Source organism: Oncorhynchus masou, chromosome 3 (genome assembly GCF_036934945.1).
Source record: "Oncorhynchus masou masou isolate Uvic2021 chromosome 3, UVic_Omas_1.1, whole genome shotgun sequence".
Lineage (NCBI taxonomy): Eukaryota > Metazoa > Chordata > Actinopteri > Salmoniformes > Salmonidae > Oncorhynchus > Oncorhynchus masou.
Window position 1 is genome coordinate 21,530,723 of NC_088214.1, and position 27,123 is coordinate 21,557,845.

A 27,123-nucleotide genomic window follows, 5' to 3' on the forward strand; every position below is an offset into this window, starting at 1 on the left:
CATTTCAACAGGTTAGCCCCATAATTTGCTCACAATCTTCAGAGAGTGCTGAGAGAGGGAGAGAGACATATTTATGTTTCAGTAACACTTTATGATCACTTAGTGTGGATGACCTTGAAATGTGTTCATCCCAATGTCACAGAGGAGGTTATGCTGGCTGAGGAGAACAAGAAGTCGGGGAGATCTGCTTTAGATGGTAAGAACCAGAAGACATTGAGAGGAGTCACCACCAAAATGTCCTATTAATGTCCTTCCCTTCCACATTCACTACCCTTACAGTCCAGACACATTGTCCAGACACTGTAATCCTTACAGTCCAATACAATACAGTACACTGTTTTTGATGATACATTGAACACTTCACCTTTTCACGACCTGCCTTTCTCCATCCACTACACGACAACTCCAGCTTTTGACAAAGGCAACATTTTGTTCCTCTTTGACATTCGTCGCTGCTGCAGAAAATTGCAAATGCCAGTGAAAAGTGAAAATATACTGTAAAACACCTCAAGAAGTTAATTTGCTTTGTTTACTGTGTGGACATTGTGGTTGTCTTGGTAACAGTAAAGTGAAAAAGGCTTGGCGTGCGCCTGTAGTGATATACCATCTGTCAACAAGGTCTTGTTTTTAGAATGTTTTTGTTTGTCTCACTCCTTTTCAGAAGACGTGAATGATTCATATGACACTTTCATTTACACCGTATCTAATATCTACCCTTCCTCTCATGTTCAGAGGACTTCAGTCAGTTTGCCCTGAAAGTTAGTATGTCAGCGTGAATATGTGCCATTTCCCACCATTAACATATCATTATTTCTATTTGGAGCTAGTTTGCCATTCACTATGCTGGCTCGTGAAATGTGTTGTGTCATAAAGCATCTGTGGTTTCATGTCAGACTATCTCGGCTATTAGAGACATTCTCTGTTTGTTCTAATTTTCTGTCGTGTGTGTATTCAGTGCTGAAGCGGGCCACCAGTAAAAATGCAAAGCGTAGAGGAGGTCCTGGGGATGCTGAGATCTCCACTATAGGTGAGTGAGGAACACACCACCTAAACCCTCATATTAAGGCTTCTTGTTGTCTTTCTCTCTACCTCCATTTCTGATCTCTTTCCCCCGTACCTATTTCACCTCTAATATTTTCTACACCTTTTCTCTCTTCTCTCCAACCCTGACCTTTTTCTCTCTCCATATCCTTTCTCTCCCTCTCTTTCTTTCTATTTTCTTAAACTATCCTCCTCTCCTTTCATTCCTCCTCCCCCAGGAGCACCTCGTATGCGGATCCGTACAGTGCGGCGTGGCCCGGTGGCATACATGCGTCGTAAGGAGCGTATGCTGCGTATCTCCCTGCGGCGCATGGTGAAGACAGACACCTTCTACTGGACTGTCCTCAGCCTGGTGTTTCTCAACACCATATGTGTGGCCATTGTCCACCATAACCAGCCAGACTGGCTCTCCACCTTCCTGTGTACGGTTGAGCGATCAATTGATTGAATCAATAACATTTTTATTTATATAGACAATTCCACCACAACAATTCCACATTCCGAAAAAAAAAACTCCTGGCCCAAAGCATAGGCTATGTATTGTATTTACAGTAGCAAACTTTAAATGCATTCTGAATAACTTTCAATATCTCTCCAGACTATGAAGATGGCGCTCTTCCATCATACAGTGTTTATAACATAGCCTGAAAAAAAGCTGGGTTTGAACAGAGAAAAACTCAACATCTGCCCAGCCTTTCATTTTTAATGATTTATTATTTTTTTCAGACTATGCAGAGTTTGTTTTCCTGGGGCTCTTCTTGGCAGAGATGTTCTTAAAGATGTACGGCTTGGGATTCCGCCTCTATTTCCACTCCTCATTCAACTGCTTCGACTGCGGAGTGAGTTCATTGATCCTTTACGTTTACTCCCTGATAGCTTATGGTGAACCTTGATTACCACAGCTAAGTGGAATCAAGATTTACAAATGTGGCAACAAAATATTTGCTTATTATTATACAGGTGGATCAAGAGGCATTACATTTCTAACAATATGGACAATTAAGTGCTATTGTTATGTGATACTGTCCTATATTGCAGACTAATGTGTGTTCTTAATGATAGAGGTTTGTCTAAACTGAACTTCTCTTACAGTGTTTGAGTGTTGCTTGGTGTCTCTTGTGCAGGTGATAGTTGGCAGCATCTTTGAGGTGGTGTGGGGCTTCTTCCGGCCTGGCATGTCCTTTGGCATCAGCGTCCTGAGGGCACTGAGACTCCTGAGGATCTTTAAGATCACCAAGTGAGTGGGACATCAACCAGAATGAGGGTTAGGGTCAACATTAGTGTTACTGCTGTAAGTACAATGTATTATCACACTAGGGTTAAGGTTACTGCTGTAAGTACAATGTATTATCACACTAGGGTTAAGGTTACTGCTGTAAGTACAATGTATTATCACACTAGGGTTAAGGTTACTGCTGTAAGTACAATGTATTATCACACTAGGGTTAAGGTTACTGCTGTAAGTACAATGTATTATCACACTAGGGTTAAGGTTACTGCTGTAAGTACAATGTATTATCACACTAGGGTTAAGATTACTGCTGTAAGTACAATGTATTATCACACTAGGGTTAAGGTTACTGCTGTAAGTACAATGTATTATCACACTAGGGTTAAGGTTACTGCTGTAAGTACAATGTATTATCACACTAGGGTTAAGGTTGCTGCTGTAAGTACAATGTATTATCACACTAGGGTTAAGGTTGCTGTTGTAAGTACAATGTATTATCACACTAGGGTTAAGGTTGGGATTAATGTTAGGTTTAGGGTCAGTATTGGTGTTACTGCTGTAAGTACAATGATTTACCACTCTAAAAGGCAGTCAAAATGGCAGAAGGAAGATATTGAGGTCTGTCTATTTAGTGTGCCAACCTACTCTCCTTTTCCTGACCAGGTACTGGGCATCACTGAGGAACCTGGTGGTGTCTCTCATGAGTTCCATGAAGTCCATCATTAGTCTGCTCTTTCTCCTCTTCCTCTTCATTGTTGTCTTCGCCCTGCTGGGCATGCAGCTCTTTGGGGGCAGGTGAGCAGAACCATAGGGTTTGGGTTAATTAATTAGATACAGTGTCACTGATATCAGGATAATTATTCAGTAGTTCTCCAATATCAGGATATTAAGAATGTCTTCTATAGACAGGTCTCAGGTCCCATAAATGTATTTTCAGTTGTTCTGTTCATTGACTATTGATGTGGATTCGCCATGATCATATCACCAGATATTATTCCAAATATAAATTCAGGAGCAGCCTGAAGCTGGTCCATGTTATGTTGTGCTGCATCGGAAATGGAATGATGAATCTGAAATGAAACGTCTGGCTGAAAATATCAACTTCCACCTCCTCCTCTTCCTACCTCTTCCTCCTCCTCTTCCTACCTCTTCCTCCTCCTCTTCTTCCCTGGTCACATCTGCCTATCCTTTCTCTTTCTCCCTCTAGGTTCATCTTTGAAGATTACACTCCTACCAACTTTGACACGTTTCCAGCTGCCATCATGACAGTGTTCCAGGTTTGGCTTCTTCACTCCAGACTCTCCCGCTCACTCTGGCTTCCCCATGATGACACACAGAACCCAGGGATATCTCCCACATCCCCCCAGGGCCAAGATTAAACAACTCTGCTCACCGCTTGCCTCCCCTTCATTTACTAGCATCCCACACATACACACACGTATACACATGAATGTCAGAGCAGTGAAGTATGGAAGAATGTTTGATCAAAAACATAAACTAGGTTTTTACGAGATAAATCAATGAATAGTTGGCCTGACATTTTTAACTGCAGAGAGAAAGAACCCTGTTACCGATATGATTATGGCCCAACAATGACTAAACAATTCAGACAAGGTTCCTGCCATTTTGAGTCTTCTTATGTATTGGTGTGTGCTATTTGTGTGTCTGCGTTTTCAATTATATACTTTGCGTTTTTGTATTATTTTCATTCAAATTGAATGCTCATTATTGATCCTGTAATTGTGACTCTAGATCCTGACTGGTGAGGACTGGAATGAGGTGATGTACAATGGGATCCGCTCACAAGGAGGAGTGCAGTACGGAATGTGGTCCTCCATATACTTCATAGTGCTCACCCTGTTTGGGAACTGTATCCTTCTTCAACTTCCTACGAACCACCGTCTACTGATTCTGCTCACATTGTAGATAGGTTTCTATATACACTTCCATTCAAAAGTTTGGGGTCACTTAGAAACATCCTTGTTTTTGAAAGAAACATGCAATTTCTGTCCATTAAAATAACATCAAATTGATCAGAAATATGATGCAGACATTGTTAATGTTGTAAATGACTATTGTAGCTGGAAACGGAAGATTTTTTAATGGAATATCTACATAGGCGTACAGGGGCTCATTATCAGCAACCATCACTCATGTGTTCCAATGGCACGTTGTGTTAGCTAATCAAAGTTTATCATTTTAAAAGGCTAATTGATCATTAGAAAACCCTTTTGCAATGATGTTAGCACAGCTAAAAACTGTTGTTCTAATTAAAGAAGCAATAAAACTGGCCTTCTTTAGACTGGTTGAGTATCTGGAGCATCAGCATTTGTGGGTTCGATTACAGGCTCAAAATGGCCAGAAACAAAGACCTTTCTTCTGAAACTCGTCAGTCTATTCTTGTTCTGAGAAATGAAGGCTTTTCCATGCGAGAAATTGCCAAGAAACTGAAGATCTCGTACAACGCTGTGTACTACTCCCTTCACAGAACAGAGCAAACTGTTAAAAAAAATGTGCTTTTCTTTAAAAAACAAGGACACTTCTAAGTGGCCCCAAACTTTTGAACGGTAGTGTATTTCTTTCTCCTTATGTGAAAGTTGTAGCAGGCCTAAAGTAGGGGTCATGGGTTTTGATGTTGTGTGGAACAGAAGTTCATGTATTTCAATTTCTTCGAACCCCTGTAAGCATTCTTGACCATACTGTGACCAGATACACTGCTCAACGTCTTCTTGGCCATCGCTGTGGATAACCTTGCCAACGCACAGGAACTCACCAAGGTGTGGTAGTACTATTTTAAGAGTTTCCACAGAATTGGTTATCTTGAAATTAAAATAAGTGCTTTCAAATAAATGTTTAAGGGTCATGATCTATGGTCATAGCCAATGTTCCCTCTAAACTGCGTATGTGTGCAGGACACGCAGCTTCCCCGGGACTGCAGAGCAGAAGAAATATCAGCCGCGGCAGAGAAGCATGAGATTTTCCTATTCGTTTTCCCCGTTAGTTAATTAACACTATCAACATTTCCCTTTACTGTGGGAATTGTGGTCAAATCAACGCAATATTAGCCACTTTCAATGCAACATACCGAGAGAAAAAATGAACTATGCAAGAGATTTTGTTCTAGGCAGAATGCATTAGAGTAGGATTCTGTTGCATTGACACGCATGACTCAGCCCATACTCTACACAGACCAGTGTGCCAAAACCAATCAGAGCTGCAGTAGGCTATATGCAAATAGACAATTGCCATATATGGATCTGTGCCATTCACTTTGAAATGGACTGTGTTTACAGCATGAGCTGTCATGAGTAGATGCGCTCAGTGGTTTAATGTACTGAAGTAAAAATACTTGAAAGTACTACTTAAGTAATTTTTGGGGGGTATCTGTACTTTATTTGACTATTTATATTTTTGACAACTTTTACTTCACAGCATTCCTTAAGAAAAGTATGTACTTTTTACTCCATACATTTTCCCTGACACCCAAAAGTTCTTGTTACATTTTGAATGCTTAGCAGGAGAGGAAAATTATCCAATTCACACACTCAAGAGAACATCCCTGGTCATCCCTACTGCCTATTATCTGGCGGACTCACTAAACACAAATGTTTAATTTGTAAATTATGTCTGAGTGTTGGAGTGTGCCTCCAAAAATGTGCTGCCTGGTTCGCTAAATGTAACTCATTTTAAATGATTCATGCTTGTACTTTTACTTTTGATAGTTAATTATATTTTAGCAGTTATAAAAGAACTCAGAAAGAAACGTCCTCTCAATATCAACTGTGTTTATTTTCAGAAAACTTAACATGTGTAAATATTTGTATGAACATAACAAGTTTCAACAACTGAGACATAAACTGAACAAGTTCCACAACATATGACTAACAGAAATTGAATAATGTGTCCCTGAACAAAGGGAGGTCAAAATCAAAAGTAAGAGTCAGTATCTGGTGTGGCCACCAGATGCATTAAGTACTGCAGTTCTTGCTGTGAGATGTTACCTCACTCTTCCACCAAGGCACCTGCAAGTTCCCGGACATTTCTGAGGGGAATGGCCCTAGCCCTCACCCTCTGATCCAACAGGTCCCAGACATGCTCAATGGGATTGAGAACCGGCTCTTTGCTGGCCATGGCAGAACACTGACATTCCTGTTTTGCAGGAAATCATGCACAGAACGAGCAGTATGGCTGGTGGCATTGTCATGCTGGAGGGTCATGTCAGGATGAGCCTGCAGGAAGGGTACCACATGAGGGAGGAGGATGTCTTCCCTGTAACGCACAGCTATGAGATTGCCTGCAATGACAACAAGCTCAGTCCAATGATGCTGTGACACACCTCCCCAGACCATAACGGACCCTCCACCTCCAAATCGATCCCGCTCCAGAGTATAGGCCTCGGTGTACCTCTCATTCCTTTGATGATAAACACGAATCCGACCATCACCCCTGGTGAGACAAAACCGTGACTCGTCAGTGAAGAGCACTTTTTGCCAGTCGTGTCTAGTCCAGTGACGGTGGGTTTGTGCCCACAGGCAACGTTGCCTTACAACAGGCCTACAAGCCCTCAGTCCAGCCTCAGTCTGAGGACTGATGGAGGGATTGTGGGTTCCTGGTGTAACTCGGGCAGTTGTTGTTGCCATCCTGTACCTGTCCCACAGGTGTGATGTTCGGATATACCGATCCTGTGCAGGTCTTGTTACACGTTGTTACACAGTACGTTCATTGCAATTTATTGCCCTGGCCATATCTGCAGTCCTCATGCCTTTGTGCAGCATGCCTAAGGCATGTTCACGCAGATGAGCAGGGACCCTGTGCATCTTTTCTTCTGTGTTTTTCAGAGTCAGTAGAAAGGCCTCTTTGGTGTCTTAAGTTTTCATAAATCTGACCTAAATTGCCTAAATTGTCTGTTAACTGTTAGTGTCTTTAACGACCATTTCACAGGTGCATGTTCATTAATTGTTTGTGGTTCATTGAACAAGCATGGGAAACAGTATTTAAACCCTTTACAATGAAGATCTGTGAAGTTATTAGGATTTTTACAAATTATCTTTGAAAGACAGGGTCCTGAAAAAGGGACGTTTCTTTTTTTGCTGAGTTAATTTACTTTTGATACTTAAGTATATTTAAAACCAAATACTTTTAGACTTTCACTCAAGTAGTATTTTATTGGGTGACCTTTACTTGAATTATTTTCTATTAAGGTACTTTTACTCAAGTATGACAATTGGGTACTTTTCCGACCACTGGATGCGCTTGTTTTGAGATCAAAGCTAGAGCTGCATGTAGCCAATGACAGGGCATTTAGTTCATATCCTTCGGTAGTTTGTGAGTTATTAGCTCAGTTATAGATAATTTGTAGTCAGCAAGGGAGAAGTGATTGCTTCCTACAAGAGCACAAAACGTGAGCATTTTTAGACATCTTTGAAAAGCGAGTCAGGTAAAAGCTGTTTTTTGTCTTAAAGGGCAGTGTTGTATTTTGAGACAGGCTTGAATAAGCTAAGTAGCCAATAGGCAGAGGGTAGCATAATTTGTCTGATTCTCTGTGATAATGGTATGGGAATAATAATTTTATTTTAGAAAGTGGTTTCTTGCATCAAACAGCACAACAACATATTCAGTCACCTCCTTGTCTTAATGACAAGTGGATAAATTCCAAAAGTCTCATGGAATTTAAGCCTACATTGAACACCACACATTGGCTGCTACTGTAGGCCGAATGATAGAACAGCAATTTCCATGCTAAAATGTTATGAGATCCATTTTATAAAAACTTTAGATGGTAGGCTACTGGTAGGCCTACATTATGATCAAATAGCCACAGTAGCCTACTTGACCACTTTCTGAAATTAACTTAAAGCTGTTATAGCCTCAGTGTTCACAGTCAACGCGCGCTGGAAGTTGCACAGAATTTACACAATGTTCAAGTTTGAGCTCAGCAGACCTGAAATTTACTCAGTGCCCCAAAAAATGTTAGCTGCCCTATATCCTAAACTATTTATGGGACTTAAATTACTTTTTGTGTTTATTTTACCTTTGTTAGGACGAAGAGGAGGAAGAGGAGTTTTTCAATGCAAGATACGCCAGAGGCACAGATGGCCCGATGTCTGAGTAAGTGCTCTGTTTATGCTTTTATCACAATGGCAGTTGGTCAGGCACCTACTTTGGCCTAGTCTTGGTGAAGATTAGGAGGAGATTTGAAACTGAGGGGTGATCATCATGCGAACTAAATATCTATCGATTACACAGCCATAACACTCACAGGAAAATGCTGGTCTACTATTCTCTTTGAGAATCTGGTGTAGGCGTAGGCAGAATGTTGATTTTCTTTGCATACAGCTGCATGATCAATCTTCAGGGTTAGAGAGGCATGTTCTGTGGGCCGTGTGTGGAAAATGAATGTGTACTTGCTTGTTACATAGCATGTGTAATGGAAATTGCATCAGGGAAATTAGGGACGATGCACACGTCCAAGTTAAGACAAGCATCTTCGCTTTGAGTCGGATGTTGCTCCGGGGACTTGCTAATGAAAATGCTAAAATGCTATTGTAAGATAATGCATGATTATAATTAGTATATACGTTTTTTTGTTTATTTGAGCATGTCAGTCAAATGGTAAATGAAGAAAGATAACAGGCCAGTCATACAAGCATGTTTTTATTTATTTAGGATTTGTTTATTTGGGAATATCAGTAAACAGATAAATTAAACCAAATGACAGGGCAATTATAGAGTATAAGCGGAGTATGTGCTTAGTGTATAAGCACCACCAACCATTCTGCTCCCTCTGTAACAGGTACAGGTAGGGGGAAAAGGATGCATGGATTGTACTGTCCTCTGATCTTCTCCAGGCACGTTACACTGACTGTGTCATTTGTCTGTTACAACATATTTGAGTGTCAGTCCTATGTGTTTCAGAGCTTTCAAGATGCCACTGCTTTTGATATGTATACTGTACTATGGTGTAATGTTATGTCATGCTGCTTCCATCATGTTGTCTTGTTACTCTATGCCTGTAATGTGGCACTAACCAAAATAAATAGCACAAAATATAAGTAACAATTCTAGTACTGCCCTTGTAGGGTCAAGTTGAAACAATTTGTAATAACACTTGAATATCCACTGTTGTTTGATAGGATTTATCAACATCCACTGTCACTACTGGATCCATTTATAGATCCATTTATCAAGCTGTCAAAGCCAAATCCCCATGCCAAATATACTAAATATTATAATAATATAGAACCAAATATACTAGACTGGCATTACTGGCATGACCCTTGACCTGGTTTTGGACTGTGTCACAAGGATTGTTCTATTCTGTCTCTGTTCCAAAAACACTAATGTCTTGTTTTCAACCAATCACTCATTGAATACATGGATTACAAAAGAGTCTGAATACCGTAAGTAAAGTTGTATGTCTGTCTGTACCCCTGTCACACCTAATTCAATTTCCTTTATCTTAGTAGAAGAAGTTGATTTCTATATATCACAGTATTTCCCTATTTTAATCCTGCACTATTCCTTTTTGTTTTTGTGGCTTTTTTATTTTGTGTGCTTTCTTCCCAGGTATTTTCATCATTTGAATTTCAATCGAATTTCTGGATGTTTGCTTTATTTAGATGATAATTCAAAAATTGAATTGAATTCATCTTAAATCATAAAACATACAATATCTCTGATTCAAAATGTTCATGGCAAATTGCTCTGTCGTGCAATTTTCGTACTTCATTATTGACATATTTACATACATAGATACTATGTTATATAATATGTAATATGTCTATACTCTATTTAGTGTGAGGTGTAACTTATCATTGAAAAGTGTACATGTGACATGGGCGAGATTCTGCCCTCTAGTGACGAGCTTTGTATTGTGTTCTGTAGGAGGAGGAGGCGGCCCTACCTCCGCAGGAAGAAGGCCATCCACAGGGGCCGCATGGCCGTCCCCGAGGAGGAGGAGGAGAGCACTGCTGGGGGCGGAGCCGACCAACCCCCCAATGGCACCAATGCCTTCTCCAACCGCCGTGACCGACGGAGGAGGGGGGGAGGAGGAGGAAGAGGAGGAAGGTCCGTGTGGGAGCAGAGGGCCAACCAGCTACGCAAGCGGCGCCAGATGGAGAGCCAGGAGGTCCTATTCGGAGGCAGCCCCACCGAGGACACCACTGACACCCCTACCACCGCCTACCGCGCTCCCACCCTCTCCCCAGACGCCAGCCCCGGTCACCTGCCTGAGTCACCCATGTCCGGGATCATGCCCATGCCTGAACCCCCGATGTCCATCGCCATCCCGCTACCGGAACCCCCAGACTCAGAGCCTGTGCCTCTGTTTACGTTAGCTGAGGAGAGAGCTGTGAACCATCGCGCCACCGGTGGGGAAAGGAGGCACAGGGTGGCCCGGAAATCCAGACCTGGCCCTGGGGGGGCGGAGGAGGGAGGGACGGCACGGCATAGGAGGCACCGTCACCGTGAGGCCCGGGCTGAGGCCAAGAGCAGAGAGTCCCCACATGAGGAGGTCAGTGAATCAGGCAGCCGCGAGAGGAAGATATTGGAAGAGAGGGAGGAGAAGGAGGAGAAATACGAGAAGGAGGTCAAAGGAGAGTTCGCTGAAGTGGAGGGAGGAGTGTCAGGCAAGGATGAAGGAGGAGCCCTTATTATCAACTTAGAGAGTGAAGAAGAACATCTGAGGTAAGACAGTGGTTCTAGGTTGCATTATTTTATGATAAGGGTTATGGCATTGTGATTCTTGAGATTAGACTAAGTGTCTAAACACATGTACACATTCTCTTCCATACACCTCCTATACAGGGTGTGTATTGCAGACATCCCTGAGCCTCCCCTATGTGATAACTTCCCTGACTACCTACCCCCACCCCTGCTGGAACCTCCACCCCAGATGGAGGAGGGTGAGGTGGGGGAGACTGGGCAGTGTGAGCCCTTGTCCCAGGACCCTCCAGTGGAGCCAGCCCCAGAGCAGTTCGCAGACCCCTCAGAGCTCCAGGCAGCAGCAGGGGTCAGTGACTCAGAGAACAACCAAGCCTCCCTGAACCTTGAGGAGGGTAAGGAGTCTGAGCAAGGCCCAGACAGCCAGACCAGTGTGATCATAGAGATGTCTGGAGCACAGCCACTGCTGGAGGTCACACCCATGACAGGTATGGTGCTCAATATTTTACAGTAGTTCTTTGAAAGCAATGCAAGGGCCGTTGACTGTTCTGTATGGTTTCCTGCTGGAACAAGGAGGGCTATGATAACGATGGGACTTCTTTTGTCATGCTCGGGAGGAGCCAGGTCAAATAACAGGTTTTATCTTCAATTTACTTTTAGCTTTACACAGCAGCAAGGAGGTGGAGATGTACCATCGTGAGAGGAAGGAGAAGAAGGAGGAGGAGGAGTCGCAGGTGGAGAAGGAGGAGGAGGAGGAGGCTAACCCACCCAAACCTGTACCTCCTGGCAGCATGTTCCTCTTCAAGGCCTCCAACCCGTAAGACTCTCCTTCCTGCCCATGTCTTGGCATGCATTCACATGCAGTACTAGTCTATTCAGTTCAGTCCTATGTAAGGAGCATTCTATATGGGGCTCCCAAGTGGCGCAGCGGTCTAAGGTACTGCATCTCAGTGCTAGAGGTGTCACTACAGACACCCTGGTTTGAATCCAGGCTGTATCACAACAGGCCATGATTGGAAGTCCCACAGGGCGGCGCACAATGGTCCCGGGTTTGGCCGGTGTAGGCCATCACTGTAAATAAGAATTTGTTCTTAACTGACTTGCGTAGTAAAATAAAGGACTGACTGAAGAGTCAGAACCCAGTTAGAAAAGGCTACTATATTTATGCATCAGTCAGTGTGCTTTTACTGCACAAATACACATTCATATACTCTCTCATACATTGTAGCTTTACAGCTCTCTATCAGTAATCTTTTTTTTGTGACCATGTTTGCAGATACAATATAGTAGTCATTATATTTATCATCATTGTCGTCATGAGCGATCACTTGTGTTTCTGATACTGTTGACCATCTCTCCGCTTTATTGATCTATAGGATCAGGAGGATCTGTCACTATGTGGTGACCATGCGCTACTTTGAGATGACCATCTTGCTGGTGATCGTGGCTAGCAGCATCGCTCTGGCTGCTGAAGACCCTGTGTGTACCAACTCTGACAGAAACAGGGTGAGTTCAATTTGAATCTGGAATGTTGCTATCAGTGATGTGGATGTGTGTATCTTCTCACATAATTGTTGGATGTGTTGACTTTTCTAGGTTCTCCGTTACTTTGATTACGTCTTTACTGGAGTCTTCACGTTTGAAATGATTATAAAGGTGGGATACTGAAAGAGATACTGAGAGATACTCAAAGAGAAGTCATCAATTATGATCAACTAAAATAATCAAATTAAACTATGCACAGAAATAAACATGTAACAATGTTTTCAGTGTAGTAACTTATGGTGTTATATGTACGTGTGTGTGTGTGTGTGTGTGTGTCTATGTTGTTGTTGTGTGTGTGTGTGTGTGTGTGTGTGTGTGTGTGTGTGTGTGTGTGTGTGTGTGTGTGTGTGTGTGTGTGTGTGTGTGTGTGTGTGTGTGTATGTTGTTGTTGTGTGTGGGCTTGTGTGTGTGTGTGTGTGGGGTGTCCTCCAGATGACTGACCTGGGACTGCTTCTTCATGATGGCTCCTACTTCCGTGACCTGTGGAACATTCTGGACTTCATCGTGGTGGTGGGGGCTCTAATCGCCTTCGCTCTGACGTGAGTAGGGTTGCAAAGTTACCGGTAATTTACCAAAGTTACCGGAGTCTTCTGTAATTTTGGTAATTAACAGGTAATCTGTGGTAATTTTGGTCTTTTATACTTTAACTTTTGAAGTTTTTTAAAATTATATCTGTGTCCATATTGTCCTAGTGGATAGACCATACGGTTCAAGATAGCCTAATTAATGAAAAAAGCATCTCTGCAACTCTTCCAACTATTTACTTTTTTCTGCCACTAGTTTTCCGCCAAAACATTTACAACAAATACATATAGACATAGTAAAATAAATAATAAAAGTGTGTAATATGTGAAGTATATTTATTTCTGAAAACCTCATATTTAACACCAATGGAATTCACTAAGTTTATGGTTTATATTTAGGATAATGTTTTACAGTTTTGTAATTCAATTGTTTTGCAATCTTACCTGTATTTAATTATTTTATATACAGTACCAGTCAAAGTTTGGACACCTACTCATTCAAGGGTTTTTCTTTATTGTTACTATTTTCTACATTATAGAATAATAGTGAAGACATCAAAACGATGAAATAACACATATACATGCATAATGAATTGTGTTAAAAAAATCAAAATATATTTTAGATTTTAGAATCTTCAAAGTAGCCACCCTTTTCCTTGATGACAGCTTTGCACACTCTTGGCATTCTCTCAACCAGCTTCATGAGGAATTATTTTCCAAAAGTCTTGAAGGATTTCCCACATATGCTGAGCACTTGTTGGCTGCTTTTCCTTCACTCTGCGGTCCAACTCATCCCAAAGTATCTCAATTGGGTTGGGGTGGGGTGATTGTGGAGGCCAGATCATCTGATGCAGCACTCCATCACTCTCGTTCTTGTTCAAATAGCCCTTGCACAACCTGGAGGTCTGTTGGGTCATTGTCCTGTTAAAAAACAAATGATAGTCCAACTAAGTGCAAACCAGATGAGATGGCCTATCGCTGCAGAGTGCTGTTGTAGCCATGCTGGTTAAGAGTGCCTTGAATTCTAAATAAATCACTGACAGTGTCACCAGCAAAGCACCATCACACCTCCTCCTCAATGCTTCACGGTGGGAACCACACATGCGGTGATCATCCGTTCAAGTACTCTGTGTCTCACACAGATACAGCGGATGGAACCAAAAATCTCAAATTTGGACTCATCAGACCAAAGGATAGATTTCCACCGGTCTAATGTCCATTTCTCGTGTTTCTTGGCCCAAGCAAGTCTCTTCTTCTGATTGGTGTACTTTAGTAGTGGTTTCTTGCCAGCAATTCGACCATGAAGGCCTGATTCACGAAGTCTCTTCTGAACAGTTGATGTTGAGATGTGTCTGTTATTTGAATCATCAAATTAAATCACATTTATTTATATAGGCCTTCTTACATCAGCTGATATATCAAAGTGCTGTACAGAAACCCAGCAGCAAAAACCCCAAACAGCAAGCAATGCAGGTGTAGAAGGACGGTGGCTTGGAAAAACTCCCAAGAAAGACCAAAACCTAGGAAGAAGCCTAGAGAGGAACCGGGCTATGAGGGGTGGCCAATCCTCTTCTGGCTGTGCCGGGTGGAGATTATAACAGAACATGGCCAAGATGTTCAAATGTTCATAAATGACCAGCATGGTCAAATAATAATAATCACAGTAGTTGTCGAGTGTGCAACAAGTCAGCACCTCAGGAGTAAATGTCAGTTGGCTTTTCATAGCTGATCATTGAGAGTATCTCTACCGCTTCTGCTATCTCTAGAGCGTTGAAAACAGCAGGTCTGGGACAGGTAGCACGTCCGGTGAACAGGTCAGGGTTCCATAGCCGCAGGCAGAACAGTTGAAACTGGAGCAGCATCATGGCCAGGTGGACTGGGGACAGCAAGCAGTCATCATGCCAGGTAGTCCTGAGGCATGGTCCTAGGGCTCAGGTCCTCCTCTGAGAGAAAGAAAGAGAGAAAGAGAGTAGTTGGAGAGAAGATACTTAAATTCACACAGTACACCGGATAAGACAGGAGAAATACTCCAGATATAACAGACTGACCCTAGCCCCCCGACACAAACTCCTGCAGCATAAATATTGGAGGCTGAGACAGGATGGATCAGGAGGCACTGTGGCCCCATCCGATGATACTCCCGGACAGGGCCAAACAGGCAGGATATAACCCCACCCAGTTTGCCAAAGCACAGCTCCCACACCACTAGAGGGATATCTTCAACCACCAACTTACCATCCTGAGACAAGGCCGAGTATAGCCCACAAAGATCTCCGCCACGGCACAACCCATGGGGGGGAGCTAACCCAGACAGGAAGACCACGTCAGTGACTCAACCAACTCCTTGGGACGGCATGGAAGAGCACCAGCAAGCCAGTGACTCAGCCCCTGTAATAGGGTTAGAGGCAGAGAATCCCAGTGGAGAGAGGAGAACCGGCCAGGCAGAGACAGCAAGGGCGGTTCGTTGCTCCAGAGCCTTTCCGTTCACCTTCACACTCCTGGGCCAGACTACACTCAATCATATGACCTACTGAAGAGATGAGTCTTCAGTAAAGACTTCAAGGTTGAGACCGAGTCTGCGTCTCTCACATGGGTAGGCAGACCATTCCATAAAAATGGAGCTCTATTGGAGAAAGCCCTGCCTCCAGCTGTTTGCTTACAAATTCTAGGGACAATTAGAAGGCCTGCGTCTTGTGAACGTAGGGTACGTGTAGGTATGTACGGCAGGACTAAATCGGAAAGATTGATAGATAGGAGCAAGCCCGTGTCATGCTTTGTAGGTTAGCAGTAAAACCTTGAAATCAGCCCTTGTCTTAACAGGAAGCCAGTGTAGGGAGGCTAGCACTGGAGTAATATGATCAATTGTTTTGGTTCTAGTCAGGATTCTAGCAGCCGTATTTAGCACTAACTGAAGTTTATATAGTGCTTTATCCAGGTAGCCGGAAAGTAGAACATTGCAGTAGTCTAACCTAGAAGTAAGAAAAGGATGGATTAATTTTTCTGCATCATTTTTGGACAGAAAGTTTCTGATTTTTGCAATGCTACGTAGATGGAAAAAAGCTGTGCTTGAAACAGTCTTGATATGTTCGTCAAAAGAGAGATCAGGGTCCAGAGTAACGCCGAGGTCCTTCACAGTTTTATTTGAAATGACTGTACAATTGTGATTAATTGTCAGATTCAAGAAAAGATCTCTTTGTTTCTTGGGACCTAGAACAAGCATCTCTGTTTTGTCCGAGTTTAAAAGTAGAAAGTTTGCAGCCATCCACTTCCTTATGACTGAAACACAGGCTTCTAGTGAGGGCAATTTTGGGGCTTCACCATGTTTCATTGTAATGTACAGCTGTGTGTCATCCGCATAGCAGTGAAAGACAACATTATGTTTTCGAATGACATCCCCAAGAGGTAAAATATATAAAGAAAACAATAGTGGTCCTAAAACGGAACCTTGAGGAACAACGGAATTTACAGTTGATTTGTCAGAAGACAAACCATTCACAGAGACAAACTGGTATCTTTCCAACAGATAAGATCTAAACCAGGCCAGAACTTTTCCGTGTAGACCAATTTGGGTTTCCAATCTCTCCAAAAGAATGTGGTGATCGATGGTATTAAAGCAGCACTAAGGTCTAGGAGCACGAGGACAGATGCAGAGCCTTGGTCTGACGCCATTAAAAGGTAATTTACCACCTTCACAAATGCAGTCTCAGTGCTATGATGGGGTCTAAAACCAGATTGAATCATTTCGTATACATTGTTTGTCTTCAGGAGGGCAGTGAGTTGAACTCTGTGAAGCATTTATTTGGGCTGCAATCTGAGGTGCAGTTAACTAATGAATTTATAATCTGCAGCAAAGGTAACTCTGGGTCTTCCTTTCCTGTGGCGGTCCTCAGGAGAGCCAGCTCTTGAAGTTTTCCGGATTGACTGACCTTCATGTCTTAAAGTAATGATGGACTGTCTTTTCTCTTTGCTTATTTTAGCTGTTATTTTACCAAATAGGACTATCTTCTGTATACCACCACTACCTTGTCACAACACAACTGATTGGCAGTGAATTGAAATATATTCCAGGTGACTACCTCATGAAGCTGGTTGAGAGAATGCCAAGAGTTTGCAAAGCTTTCATCAAGGCAAAGGGTGGCTACTTTGAAGAAATTCAAATATAACATATTTTGCTGTTACTACATGATTCCATATGTGTTATTTACATTTACATTTACATTTAAGTCATTTAGCAGACGCTCTTATCCAGAGCGACTTACAAATTGGATTTCATAGTGTTGATGTCTTCACTATTATTATACAATGTAGAAAATAGTAAAAATAAAGAAAAACCCTTGAATGAGTACGTGTGTCCAAATGTTTGACTGGTACTGTATATTACTGTAGGCCACACAGAGATAAATACAGATACCTGTGATAATCTGAAGTACCCAAAAGGCCACTGGATCTCATCTGATAAAATTCCACCCAAAATGAAAGTTAGTAAAATTTTGGTGCTTTACTGGTAAACTTTTCCAGTATTATACCCTTCCTCTGCAACCCTAAAGATGAGTCACACTCACAACGCTTCTGCTGCTGGATGAGTAATCACACTGACTCACTGTATCAGAGTAGCAGAACCTATATTATATACTGACTGCACTGTAGCATATCTCAGCATATATTATGCGTCTTCTAGTTGATGCCTCATGCAGTGATCGAAATATTGCATTTCCTATGTCTTTGTAATAACTCTTTCCCTCTGACAAGGGGCGACAGGTAGGCTATCGGTTAATAGTGTTTATCCTGTAACCGAAAGGTCACTGGTTTGAATCCCTGAGCCGACAATGTTAAACATCTGTGGATGTACCCTTGAGCAAGGCACTTAACCCTAATTGCTCTGCATAAGAGCGTCTGCTAAATGACTAAAATGTAAGTGGACATGTTCATGAACTTTCAGTCTTTTGTAGGTTAACAGACTAATAACATCATCAAGTACAGTAGCTAGCACACAGGATTTAGTTCTGGGTTGCGAGGTTAATGATTGTGTTTTTCTCCCCTGCCTTGTATGTAGATATGACTGTGTGTTGATTTCTCTGTTGTGGATATAGCTGTGATCCTCTGAGCGGTGCTCGTTGTGGATCTCTCTTTATGTTTCTATTTCTCTGTTGTTCCTGTGGAATTTATCACTGTTGGGGCTTCCAGGAATGTGATTGGGTAAAGCACACACTTCTCATTCTCAGAAAATTCGCACTGAATTCTCATGCACTTCTCATCGAATTCTCATGCGCTTCCCATAGAATTCTCATGTACTTCTCATACAATTCCCTGTTGAACTTCTTATAGAATTCTCATACATATACTTCTTGTACACAATTCACCATGTCTTTTTTCGGATACTTCTCACTCAGCTACAAATATTTTAAACATTTTACTGAATTCAAATGAATTCAAATTACAAAAAATAAATGAGGACCTTTGTTTAATTTGTGTGAACACTTGTGTGTTTGTGAGGTGTGAGTGTGTGTGTGTGTGTGTGTGTGTGTGTGTGTGTGTGTGTGTGTGTGTGTGTGTGTGTGTTGTGTGTGTGTGTGTGTGTGTGTGTGTGCTCTCGCTCGTGCATGTGTGTGTGCATGCGTGCATCTATGTGTGTTTGTGTTTCTTCCCTGTGAGTCCACAGTACACTAAAACACATGTCTGCATCAACAGGAACAACAAAGGCAGAGACATCAAAACCATCAAGTCCCTCAGGGTTCTGAGAGTCCTACGACCTCTGAAGACCATCAAGAGACTCCCCAAACTCAAGGTACCATACTGTGCTGTGTTTATGTTCATATACCAACATGGTTGGGGAATTTCAGTTTACTTCTTGAATTGACTGAATTGAAATGGAATTGACCCCAACCTTGTCTACCAATGCCAATGCTTTGTTGACCTTGGCTCCCCTTACAGGAAAAGCACATGATTTCACATGTGGAAAATCACATGATTTCACATGTGTAGTTTCATGTTATCACATGTTGCTTTACATGTTGTCACATGTTATCACATTGACTTTGCGTTAAGATCACGTGATATCCAAGGGTTTTTCCATAAAGGTTCTTCATTAAAATGAATGAAATCTTTCAAATCTTTCAGGGAATTTCCATTGAATGTGGGTTTTTACCTTCTATCCATGGAACCATGTATCCTCTCCCCCTCTCCTCCTCCAATACAGGCGGTGTTTGACTGTGTGGTGACATCTTTGAAGAACGTCTTCAACATCCTCATCGTCTACCAGCTCTTCATGTTTATCTTCGCTGTCATCGCCGTTCAGCTCTTCAAGGGAAAGTTCTTTTACTGCACTGACAGCTCCATGGACACAGAGAAGGAGTGCCAGTGAGTCCAACACACAGATGTACAGTACGCCAGTGGAGGCTGCTGAGGGGAGTACGGCTCATTATAATGGATGGAATGGACTGAATGGAATGGTATCAAACACATAAATAACATGTTTTTGATACCATTCCATTTACTCCATTCCAGCCATTATTATGAGCCGTTCTCCTCTCAGCAGCCTCCACTTACAGTACAAACAATGGAACAAACAAAGACAACAAATCGTTTACTTATTCACAATCGTCCACACAACACCCATTTCAAATTGGTGAGTGATCAGAGGAATCCTTACCTCCTCTGTCTCTGTCCTTTAACCTCTGTTCTGTTCTTCACAGAGGTTACTATATTGACTACGCTCGAGACAAGAAGGAAGTGAAGAAGAGGGAGTGGAAGAGGCATGAATTCCACTATGACAACGTGTGCTGGGCTCTGCTCACTCTCTTCACTGTTTCCACTGGAGAGGGCTGGCCACAGTAAGTCCCTGATGTTCCCAGCACTATGCTCTAACACAACATGAACGCAACTGATATGGGATTCAGAGAGAATGTTGACATTTGCCTGTTACTATTCTCTCTCTCTCTCTCTCGCTCTCTCGCTCTTTTGCTCTCTCTCTGTCTCCTTCTCTCTCTTTCTCTCTCTCTCTGTCTCCTTCTCTCTCTCTCTCTCTCTCTGTCTCTCTCTCTCTCTCTCTCTCTGTCTCTCCTTCTCTCTCTGTCCTTCTCTCTCTCTCCCTCCCTATCTCTCTCTCCTTTTTTCTCTCCCTCCTTACCTCCAGGGTTCTGCAGCACTCTGTGGACGTGACAGAGGAGGACATGGGTCCAAGTCGGGGCAACAGGATGGAGATGTCCATCTTTTACGTTGTCTACTTTGTGGTCTTCCCTTTCTTCTTTGTCAACATCTTCGTCGCTCTCATCATCATTACCTTCCAGGAACAGGGTGATAAGATGATGGAGGAGTGTAGCTTGGAGAAGAACGAGGTACAGGACAGAAAAGCAGCACACAAATGCACTCCCATTCTACTATAGCTTAAACATACTGCTGGACCCCATCACTCCAGAATTTGACTTTGTGAATAGGTGCTGCCAGAAATAGACCACAGGAGGTTGGTGGCACATTACTGCTGGACCCCAGGAAGAGTAGCTACTGCCTTGGCAACAGCTAATGGGGATCCATAATAAATACAAATACTCAACTTGTACATACATTCTTAAAACACAAAAATAAACACAGGATTTCATGAAATTGATTCACTAAACAGTGGTTCCCAAACATTTTATAGTCCTGTACCCTTTCAAACATTCAACCTCCAGCTGCGTACCCTCTCTAGCACCAGGGTCAGCACACTCTCAAATGTTGTTTTTTTTGCCATCATTGTAAGCCTCCCCCACACACACACTATACGATACATTTATTAAACATAAGAATGAGTGTGAGTTGTCACAATCCGGCTCATGGGAAGTGACAAAGAGCTTTTATAGGACCAGGGCACTTATAATAATATAATAATCTATAATTTTGCTCTTTATTTAGTCATCTTACATGTAAAACCTTATTTGTTCATCAAAAATTGTGAATAACTCACCACAGGTTAATGAGAAGGGTGTGCTTGAAAGGATACACATGACTCTGCAATGTTGGGTTGTATTGGAGAGAGCCTCAGTCTTAAATCATTTTCCAAACACAGTCTGTGCCTGTATTTAGTTTTCATGCTTGTGAGGGCCGAGAATCCACTCTCACATAGGTACGTGGTTGCAAAGGTCATCAGTGTCTTAACAGCGTGATTGTCAAGGCAAGAAAATCTGAGCGCATCCCTATCCAGAACTCTGGCGGTGGCTTCTGATTAAATTCAATTTTCACAGAACCGCTTGTTGCAATTTTGATGAGGCTCTCGTTAGATATCGGGAAGGATGACGAATCCAGTTGTTTGTGTCGTCCGTTTCGGGAAAGTACCTGCGTGATTGCGCACCCAGCAATCAGGTGCTTCGCTATATCACATTTGACATTGTCCGTAAGTGTAACGATGTACGCTGAGAGTCGGGAAGCAAGTTCAGGGAGTGAATACATTTAATTAATAAATGAACAAACATGTAACACAAACAGCACACCAATATGGAACAGAAACAGTGATGACTGGGGAAGAAACCAAAGGGAGTGATATATTAAAGGGCATGTAATCAAGGAGATGATGGAGTCCAGGTGAGTGTCATTATGCGCGTAGCGCTGGTGACAGGTGTGCACCATATCGAGAAGCCTGATGACCTAGAGGCCGGAGAGGGAGTACACGTGACAGTAAGCTTGAGTTCATTTTTACACAACACATTATACAATGATGGAAAGACCTGTGTGTTGCCCTTGTTAATGCAGACAGAAAAGAGCTCCAACTTCTTAATCATAGCCTCAATTTTGTCCCGAACATTGAATATAGTTGCTGAGAGTCCCTGCAGATTCAGATCATTCAGGCAAGAAAAAACATCACCCAGTCGTGTGAGAAACTCGTCATCGTGCAAGCAGTCAGACAAGTGAAAATTATGGTCAGTAAAGAAAACTTTAAGCTCGTCTCTCAATTTTAAAAAATGTGTCAATACTTTTCCCCTTGATAACCAGCTCACTTTTGTAAAAGCATTACATGGCAGCTGCCCATATCATTGCATAATGCAGAAAATACACAACAGTTCAAGGGCCTTGCTTTAACAAAGTTAACCATTTTCACTGTAGTCTCCAAAATGTCTTTCAAGCTGTCAGTCATTCCCTTGGCAGCAAGAGCCTCTCAGTGGACCCAAGTGGCGTCGGGAGCAACTGCTTGCACGCGCGTTATCACTCCACTATGTCTCCCTGTCATGGCTTTTGAGCCATCAGTACAGATACCAACACAAAGTCCATTTGATGTCACAAAGATGTCCAGTACTTTAAAATATCCTCTCATGTTGTCCTGGTTTTCAGTGGTTTGCAGAAGAGAATGCCTTCCTTAATTGACCCCCCATAAACGTAACAGAGATATACCAGGAGCTGTGCCAGGCCCGCCACGTCTGTTGACTCATCCAGCTGTAACGCATAGAATTCACTGGCTTGTATGGGAAGCAGTAATTGTTTCAAAACATCTCCTGCCATGTCACTGATGTGTCGTGAAACAGTGTTGTTGTCTCACTACTCGAAAGTCGTCTTTATTCTCGCTCAAAAAACTCCTGTGGCTTATTTTTCAAATTGTCATGTTTTGTTTCTAAATGTCTGTTCAAGTGTGAAGGTTTCCCACAAGAGAGTAACGGTTAATGCGATTGGATGTTAATTATTTGACAAGGCTACCTGTATTTGACATTGTGTTGTTATTTCGATGAACACTAGATGGTTTCATTTTATTTTTGGCAGTGAAACAAGGCTACTCATGCGAGAGATAAAAACTCATCCAAATGTATAGCCCTGTTGGAAAATAGAAATATACTGTTTGAAAATGTGAAGAAAAAAATGTAAGTTATTATTATTATATAAAAAAAATGTGAATCACATTTTTATTTGGCTTACCCCTGACGGCATTACGTACCCCTGGGGGTAGGCATACCCCAGTTTGGGAATACCTGGCCTACAATAACCATCTTGTTACCTTGATCAGATATACACATTTGATTGATCACAATAATCTCACAGTTTCATTCCTGATTTCTTCCTCTTCTTTTTATTCTCTCTCCGTCAGAGGGCATGCATCGACTTTACCATCAGTGCCAAGCCCCTGACGCGCTACATGCCCCAGAACAGACAGACCTTCCAGTACCGACTGTGGCACTTTGTGGCGTCACCATCATTTGAGTACACAGTGATGGTCATGATCGCCCTCAACACTGTGGTGCTCATGATGAAGGTATGGCGCCTATGTCTTTGTAACACAGTTTATAAACATGACATATGTGCAGGCCTTTGTTAGAATTTAGTTTCACTCTCAAAGTCTCAAATCCATAGGAGCAAGCCCAGTGGAACCCTCTTTGTCTGACAACAGTTGAATATGACACATCTCTGTCTCTTTGTATTAAATATGTAACCCACTTCTTTGCCATCACTGTTCGATACATTCCGGTCTCACTCTGAACGTGTCCTGTCTGTCCGCAGTACTACTCAGCTCCAGCAGCATATGACACGGTACTGAAGCACCTGAACACAGCCTTCACGGTTCTCTTCTCCCTGGAGTGTATCCTCAAGATCATGGCCTTTGGTTTTGTGGTGAGCAAGACAACAGGACTGAACTGTCCAACTGGGAAAATGAATGTTATGGTAGAATCATTTCCATTCAAGAAAGGAGGCTTGGTTTTGTATGATGGTGCTCATTTGCCCCCTGACAGAACTATTTTCGAGACACTTGGAACATTTTTGACTTCATCACTGTGCTCGGCAGCATCACTGAGATCATTGTGGATTTACAGGTAATGTTTCACTTTAGCTCTTAAACCTTTACTTCATAACCACTGTGATTCATGAGCTAGTAATGCTGTAAAGCCTTTTCTCTCAGTAAAAAAAGTTGTAAACTTACTTGTTCAATTACTCGCCATCAATCAAATCGATCTCTATATATCCCTATCTGCCTATGGGTATGTTCTGTCTTCTCTGTCCCCGAACACTTCTCTGTTCCGTATATGCCTTGCCGTCTCCACCTTGCCGTCATACATCAGTTTTATGTTTACTGTATTTATATAGAATATTCTGTAAATTCCTCTGTCTGTATAGTATCTGTACGTTTGTCTATAGCAGTGGAGGCTGCTGAGCGGAGGACGGCTCATAATAATGGTTGGAACGGCGCAAATGGAAACCATATGTTTGATGTATTTGATACCATTTCACCTATTCCGCTCCAGCCGTTACCACGAGCCCGTCCTCCCCAGTTAAGGTGCCACCAACCTCCTGTGGTCTATTGCTGACAGCACCTATTCACTAAGACAAATTCTGGGTATGTATAAATGTACTTGGTGAATAAAAGTGATTCTGACTTCTATATTTCCTGTGGTCTGTCTACCTCAGTCAATAAACACATTCAATATGAGTTTCCTGAAGCTGTTCCGGGCTGCCAGACTGATCAAACTGTTGAGGCAGGGCTACACCATACGAATCCTGCTCTGGACCTTTGTACAATCCTTCAAGGTCAGCCATGTTCTCCCCTGCTTTTACCATCTGTCATGTCCACTTATGAAATACCTGACTGTGTTAATAGAACCAGTAGTCTGTCTTTATTTTGTATGTCCTTAGTCCCAGCTGACCATTGCACACACAGATGGGACTCGGCTGCTGGTGTGTGTTCTTGGGAAAACCAAATCATTCTTCTCTATTTGTATCTTTTCTTTGCTCTAGGCTCTTCCTTATGTTTGTCTGCTCATCGCCATGCTGTTCTTCATCTATGCCATCATTGGGATGCAGGTAAGACCTCCAAAGCTTATATGCTTTACAATGGTAACTTCAGCCACAAAAAGGATGCTGTACTGCGGCTTCATGTGTTTCTCACTTGATCCACACAAGGTATTTGGAAACATCAAACTGAACGATGAAAACCATATCAACCAGCACAACAACTTCAAGACCTTCTCCGGTGCACTGATGCTTCTCTTCAGGTGGGTGCATTGAGAAGGAATCAGAAGCTGAGATATATTCAAACCTATAAGTAGATTATTTTGCTGACTGATGAATTCATATATTGGTTAATGTTTAATAGACTAATTGGTTGATAAATTGCTTGCTTGCTTGATTAATTGACTCATTAATTGACACAGGAGTGCGACGGGGGAGTCATGGCAGGAGATCATGCTATCGTGTCTGGGGGGGCAGGAGTGTGAGCCAGACTCCTCCATGGCACCCATGACCATCTCCCCTGACCACGAGGGAGGCTGTGGTACTGACTTTGCCTACTGCTACTTTGTCTCCTTCATCTTCTTCAGCTCTTTCCTGGTGAGGACGCTGCAGGAATCAACTGTTTCTCCTTTCCTCCACTCTTTCTCTCCCTCACTGTCCATTTTTCTGATAGACAAGAGCAATTTTTGATAGTGCTACACAGATACAAAAAAAGCATTTCTTTGGATTGTATGCACAGACATGTGGACATCAGTATTGTTCATGATGCTATCTCTCACACGTCTTCTCCTCTTGTGTGACTCTGTAGATGCTGAATCTGTTTGTGGCTGTGATCATGGATAACTTTGAGTATCTGACCAGAGACTCTTCCATCCTGGGTCCTCATCACCTGGATGAGTTTGTCCGTGTCTGGGGAGAGTACGACCGTGCAGCATGGTGAGAGAGAAGACACCACCATGTCTCAACTCTTCCCAGCAGAGGACAGTGTATTGACTCTCGAAAAGCTAAATAGGCCTGAACTGCCTTAATTCCTGTGTTAGACTGGCCAACGTCTTCTGTTTCAAACTCCAAATGAATGCCTTAACCCTTACATTTTCTCCTCAACACTCTCTTTCTCCTTCCAAATTTTCCCTGTTTCTTCTGTAGTGGGCGTATACATTACACCGCCATGTATGAGATGTTGACCCACATGTCTCCACCCCTGGGCCTGGGGAAGAAATGCCCCAGAGGTATGGCCTACAAGGTATGGAATAAACACTTACTTTAGTTTATTCATTTAAATTTAGGATAGACATATATTTTTTTACAGTTGTTTCACTGTAAAGCATGTGGAATTCTCTCTATCTCTCTTCCTCCCTTTCTACTGCCCTCCATCTCTCTCTCTCTCTCTATCTCTCCCTCCCTCCCCCTCCCTCACTCTCTCTCCCCCCATCCCTCCTTTCCCCTCTCCCTCCACAGAGGCTGGTGTTGATGAACATGCCAGTGGATGAGGACATGTCAGTCCACTTCACCTCCACCTTGATGTCTCTCATCCGCACCGCTCTGGAGATCAAGATCGCACGAGGTCAGGGAATGAGTTGAGTTTAAAACCACCAGGCCACTGCATTTGCATAATTTTTCCAATTTAGACTTGGTCTTCCATCTTGAGCCTGGAGATCCACACTGCCTAGGGCATGCAGGCTTTTGGTCCAGCCCAGTACCGGTAACACACCTGATTCAACATATAAATAGCTTGGTGATTGGTTGAGTAGTTGAATCAGGAAATTTAGCAACATTAACCATTTCCCCTGTCTGTGTATAATGGCTGAATAAAGATCTATTGTAATGTGGTCCAGGTGGGGAGGACCGAGTAGCTCTGGACACTGAGCTACAGAAGGAGATCAGTGTGATATGGCCGTACCTCCCCCAGAAGACCCTGGATGTACTGGTGCCCATCAACAAAGGTCAGACCCACACTGGAGAGAGACATGGAGAGGTAGATCTGGGAGTCAGTCAGTCAGTGACTAGCAATCTAATCTAATCTGTGTTTTACAGATTCTGACATGACAGTAGGTAAGATATATGCCTCCATGATGATCATGGACTACTTCAAACAGAACAAAGCCAAGAAGCTGAGAGCACAGCTGGAAGCACAGGTCAGCTATACACACCATATACACATTATATACACTGAGTGTACTAAACATTATGAACACCTGCTCTTTCCAAGACTGACCAGGTGGATCCAGGTGATCCTATGATCCCAAGACCTCCCGGGTGGAGCAGTGGTTAAGGGCTGTGCCATCAGAGACTCTGGGTTCGCGCCCAGGCTCTGTCGTAACCGGCCACGACTGGGAGGTCCATGGGGCGATGCACAATTGGCCTAACGTCGTCCGGGTTAGGGAGGGCTTGGTCGGTAGGGATGTCCTTGTCTCATCGCGCACCAGCGACTCTTGTGGCGGGCCG

At 42.7% G+C, this 27,123-nt stretch overlaps 1 protein-coding gene across 1 annotated transcript in view; it reads left to right on the plus strand.

Moving 5' to 3' along the window:
- LOC135512715 (voltage-dependent R-type calcium channel subunit alpha-1E-like) overlaps positions 1 to 27,123 on the plus strand; it is a 73,151-nt gene that overhangs the window by 34,891 nt on the left and 11,137 nt on the right. The window contains exons 10-42 of the mRNA XM_064935027.1: positions 143 to 196; positions 956 to 1,027; positions 1,260 to 1,463; positions 1,768 to 1,880; positions 2,166 to 2,278; positions 2,936 to 3,067; positions 3,480 to 3,549; positions 4,025 to 4,142; positions 4,982 to 5,049; positions 8,313 to 8,380; positions 10,157 to 10,957; positions 11,078 to 11,421; positions 11,594 to 11,750; positions 12,310 to 12,439; positions 12,530 to 12,589; positions 12,911 to 13,017; positions 18,187 to 18,198; positions 18,691 to 18,787; positions 19,199 to 19,359; positions 19,695 to 19,832; positions 20,135 to 20,336; positions 23,045 to 23,209; positions 23,455 to 23,565; positions 23,685 to 23,765; positions 24,358 to 24,477; positions 24,685 to 24,750; positions 24,850 to 24,941; positions 25,101 to 25,275; positions 25,487 to 25,614; positions 25,825 to 25,921; positions 26,137 to 26,242; positions 26,514 to 26,621; positions 26,713 to 26,813. Of these exons, the coding sequence (XP_064791099.1) occupies positions 143 to 196; positions 956 to 1,027; positions 1,260 to 1,463; positions 1,768 to 1,880; positions 2,166 to 2,278; positions 2,936 to 3,067; positions 3,480 to 3,549; positions 4,025 to 4,142; positions 4,982 to 5,049; positions 8,313 to 8,380; positions 10,157 to 10,957; positions 11,078 to 11,421; positions 11,594 to 11,750; positions 12,310 to 12,439; positions 12,530 to 12,589; positions 12,911 to 13,017; positions 18,187 to 18,198; positions 18,691 to 18,787; positions 19,199 to 19,359; positions 19,695 to 19,832; positions 20,135 to 20,336; positions 23,045 to 23,209; positions 23,455 to 23,565; positions 23,685 to 23,765; positions 24,358 to 24,477; positions 24,685 to 24,750; positions 24,850 to 24,941; positions 25,101 to 25,275; positions 25,487 to 25,614; positions 25,825 to 25,921; positions 26,137 to 26,242; positions 26,514 to 26,621; positions 26,713 to 26,813 (4,571 nt within the window). The remainder of the gene's footprint in view (positions 1 to 142; positions 197 to 955; positions 1,028 to 1,259; positions 1,464 to 1,767; positions 1,881 to 2,165; positions 2,279 to 2,935; positions 3,068 to 3,479; positions 3,550 to 4,024; positions 4,143 to 4,981; positions 5,050 to 8,312; positions 8,381 to 10,156; positions 10,958 to 11,077; positions 11,422 to 11,593; positions 11,751 to 12,309; positions 12,440 to 12,529; positions 12,590 to 12,910; positions 13,018 to 18,186; positions 18,199 to 18,690; positions 18,788 to 19,198; positions 19,360 to 19,694; positions 19,833 to 20,134; positions 20,337 to 23,044; positions 23,210 to 23,454; positions 23,566 to 23,684; positions 23,766 to 24,357; positions 24,478 to 24,684; positions 24,751 to 24,849; positions 24,942 to 25,100; positions 25,276 to 25,486; positions 25,615 to 25,824; positions 25,922 to 26,136; positions 26,243 to 26,513; positions 26,622 to 26,712; positions 26,814 to 27,123) is intronic.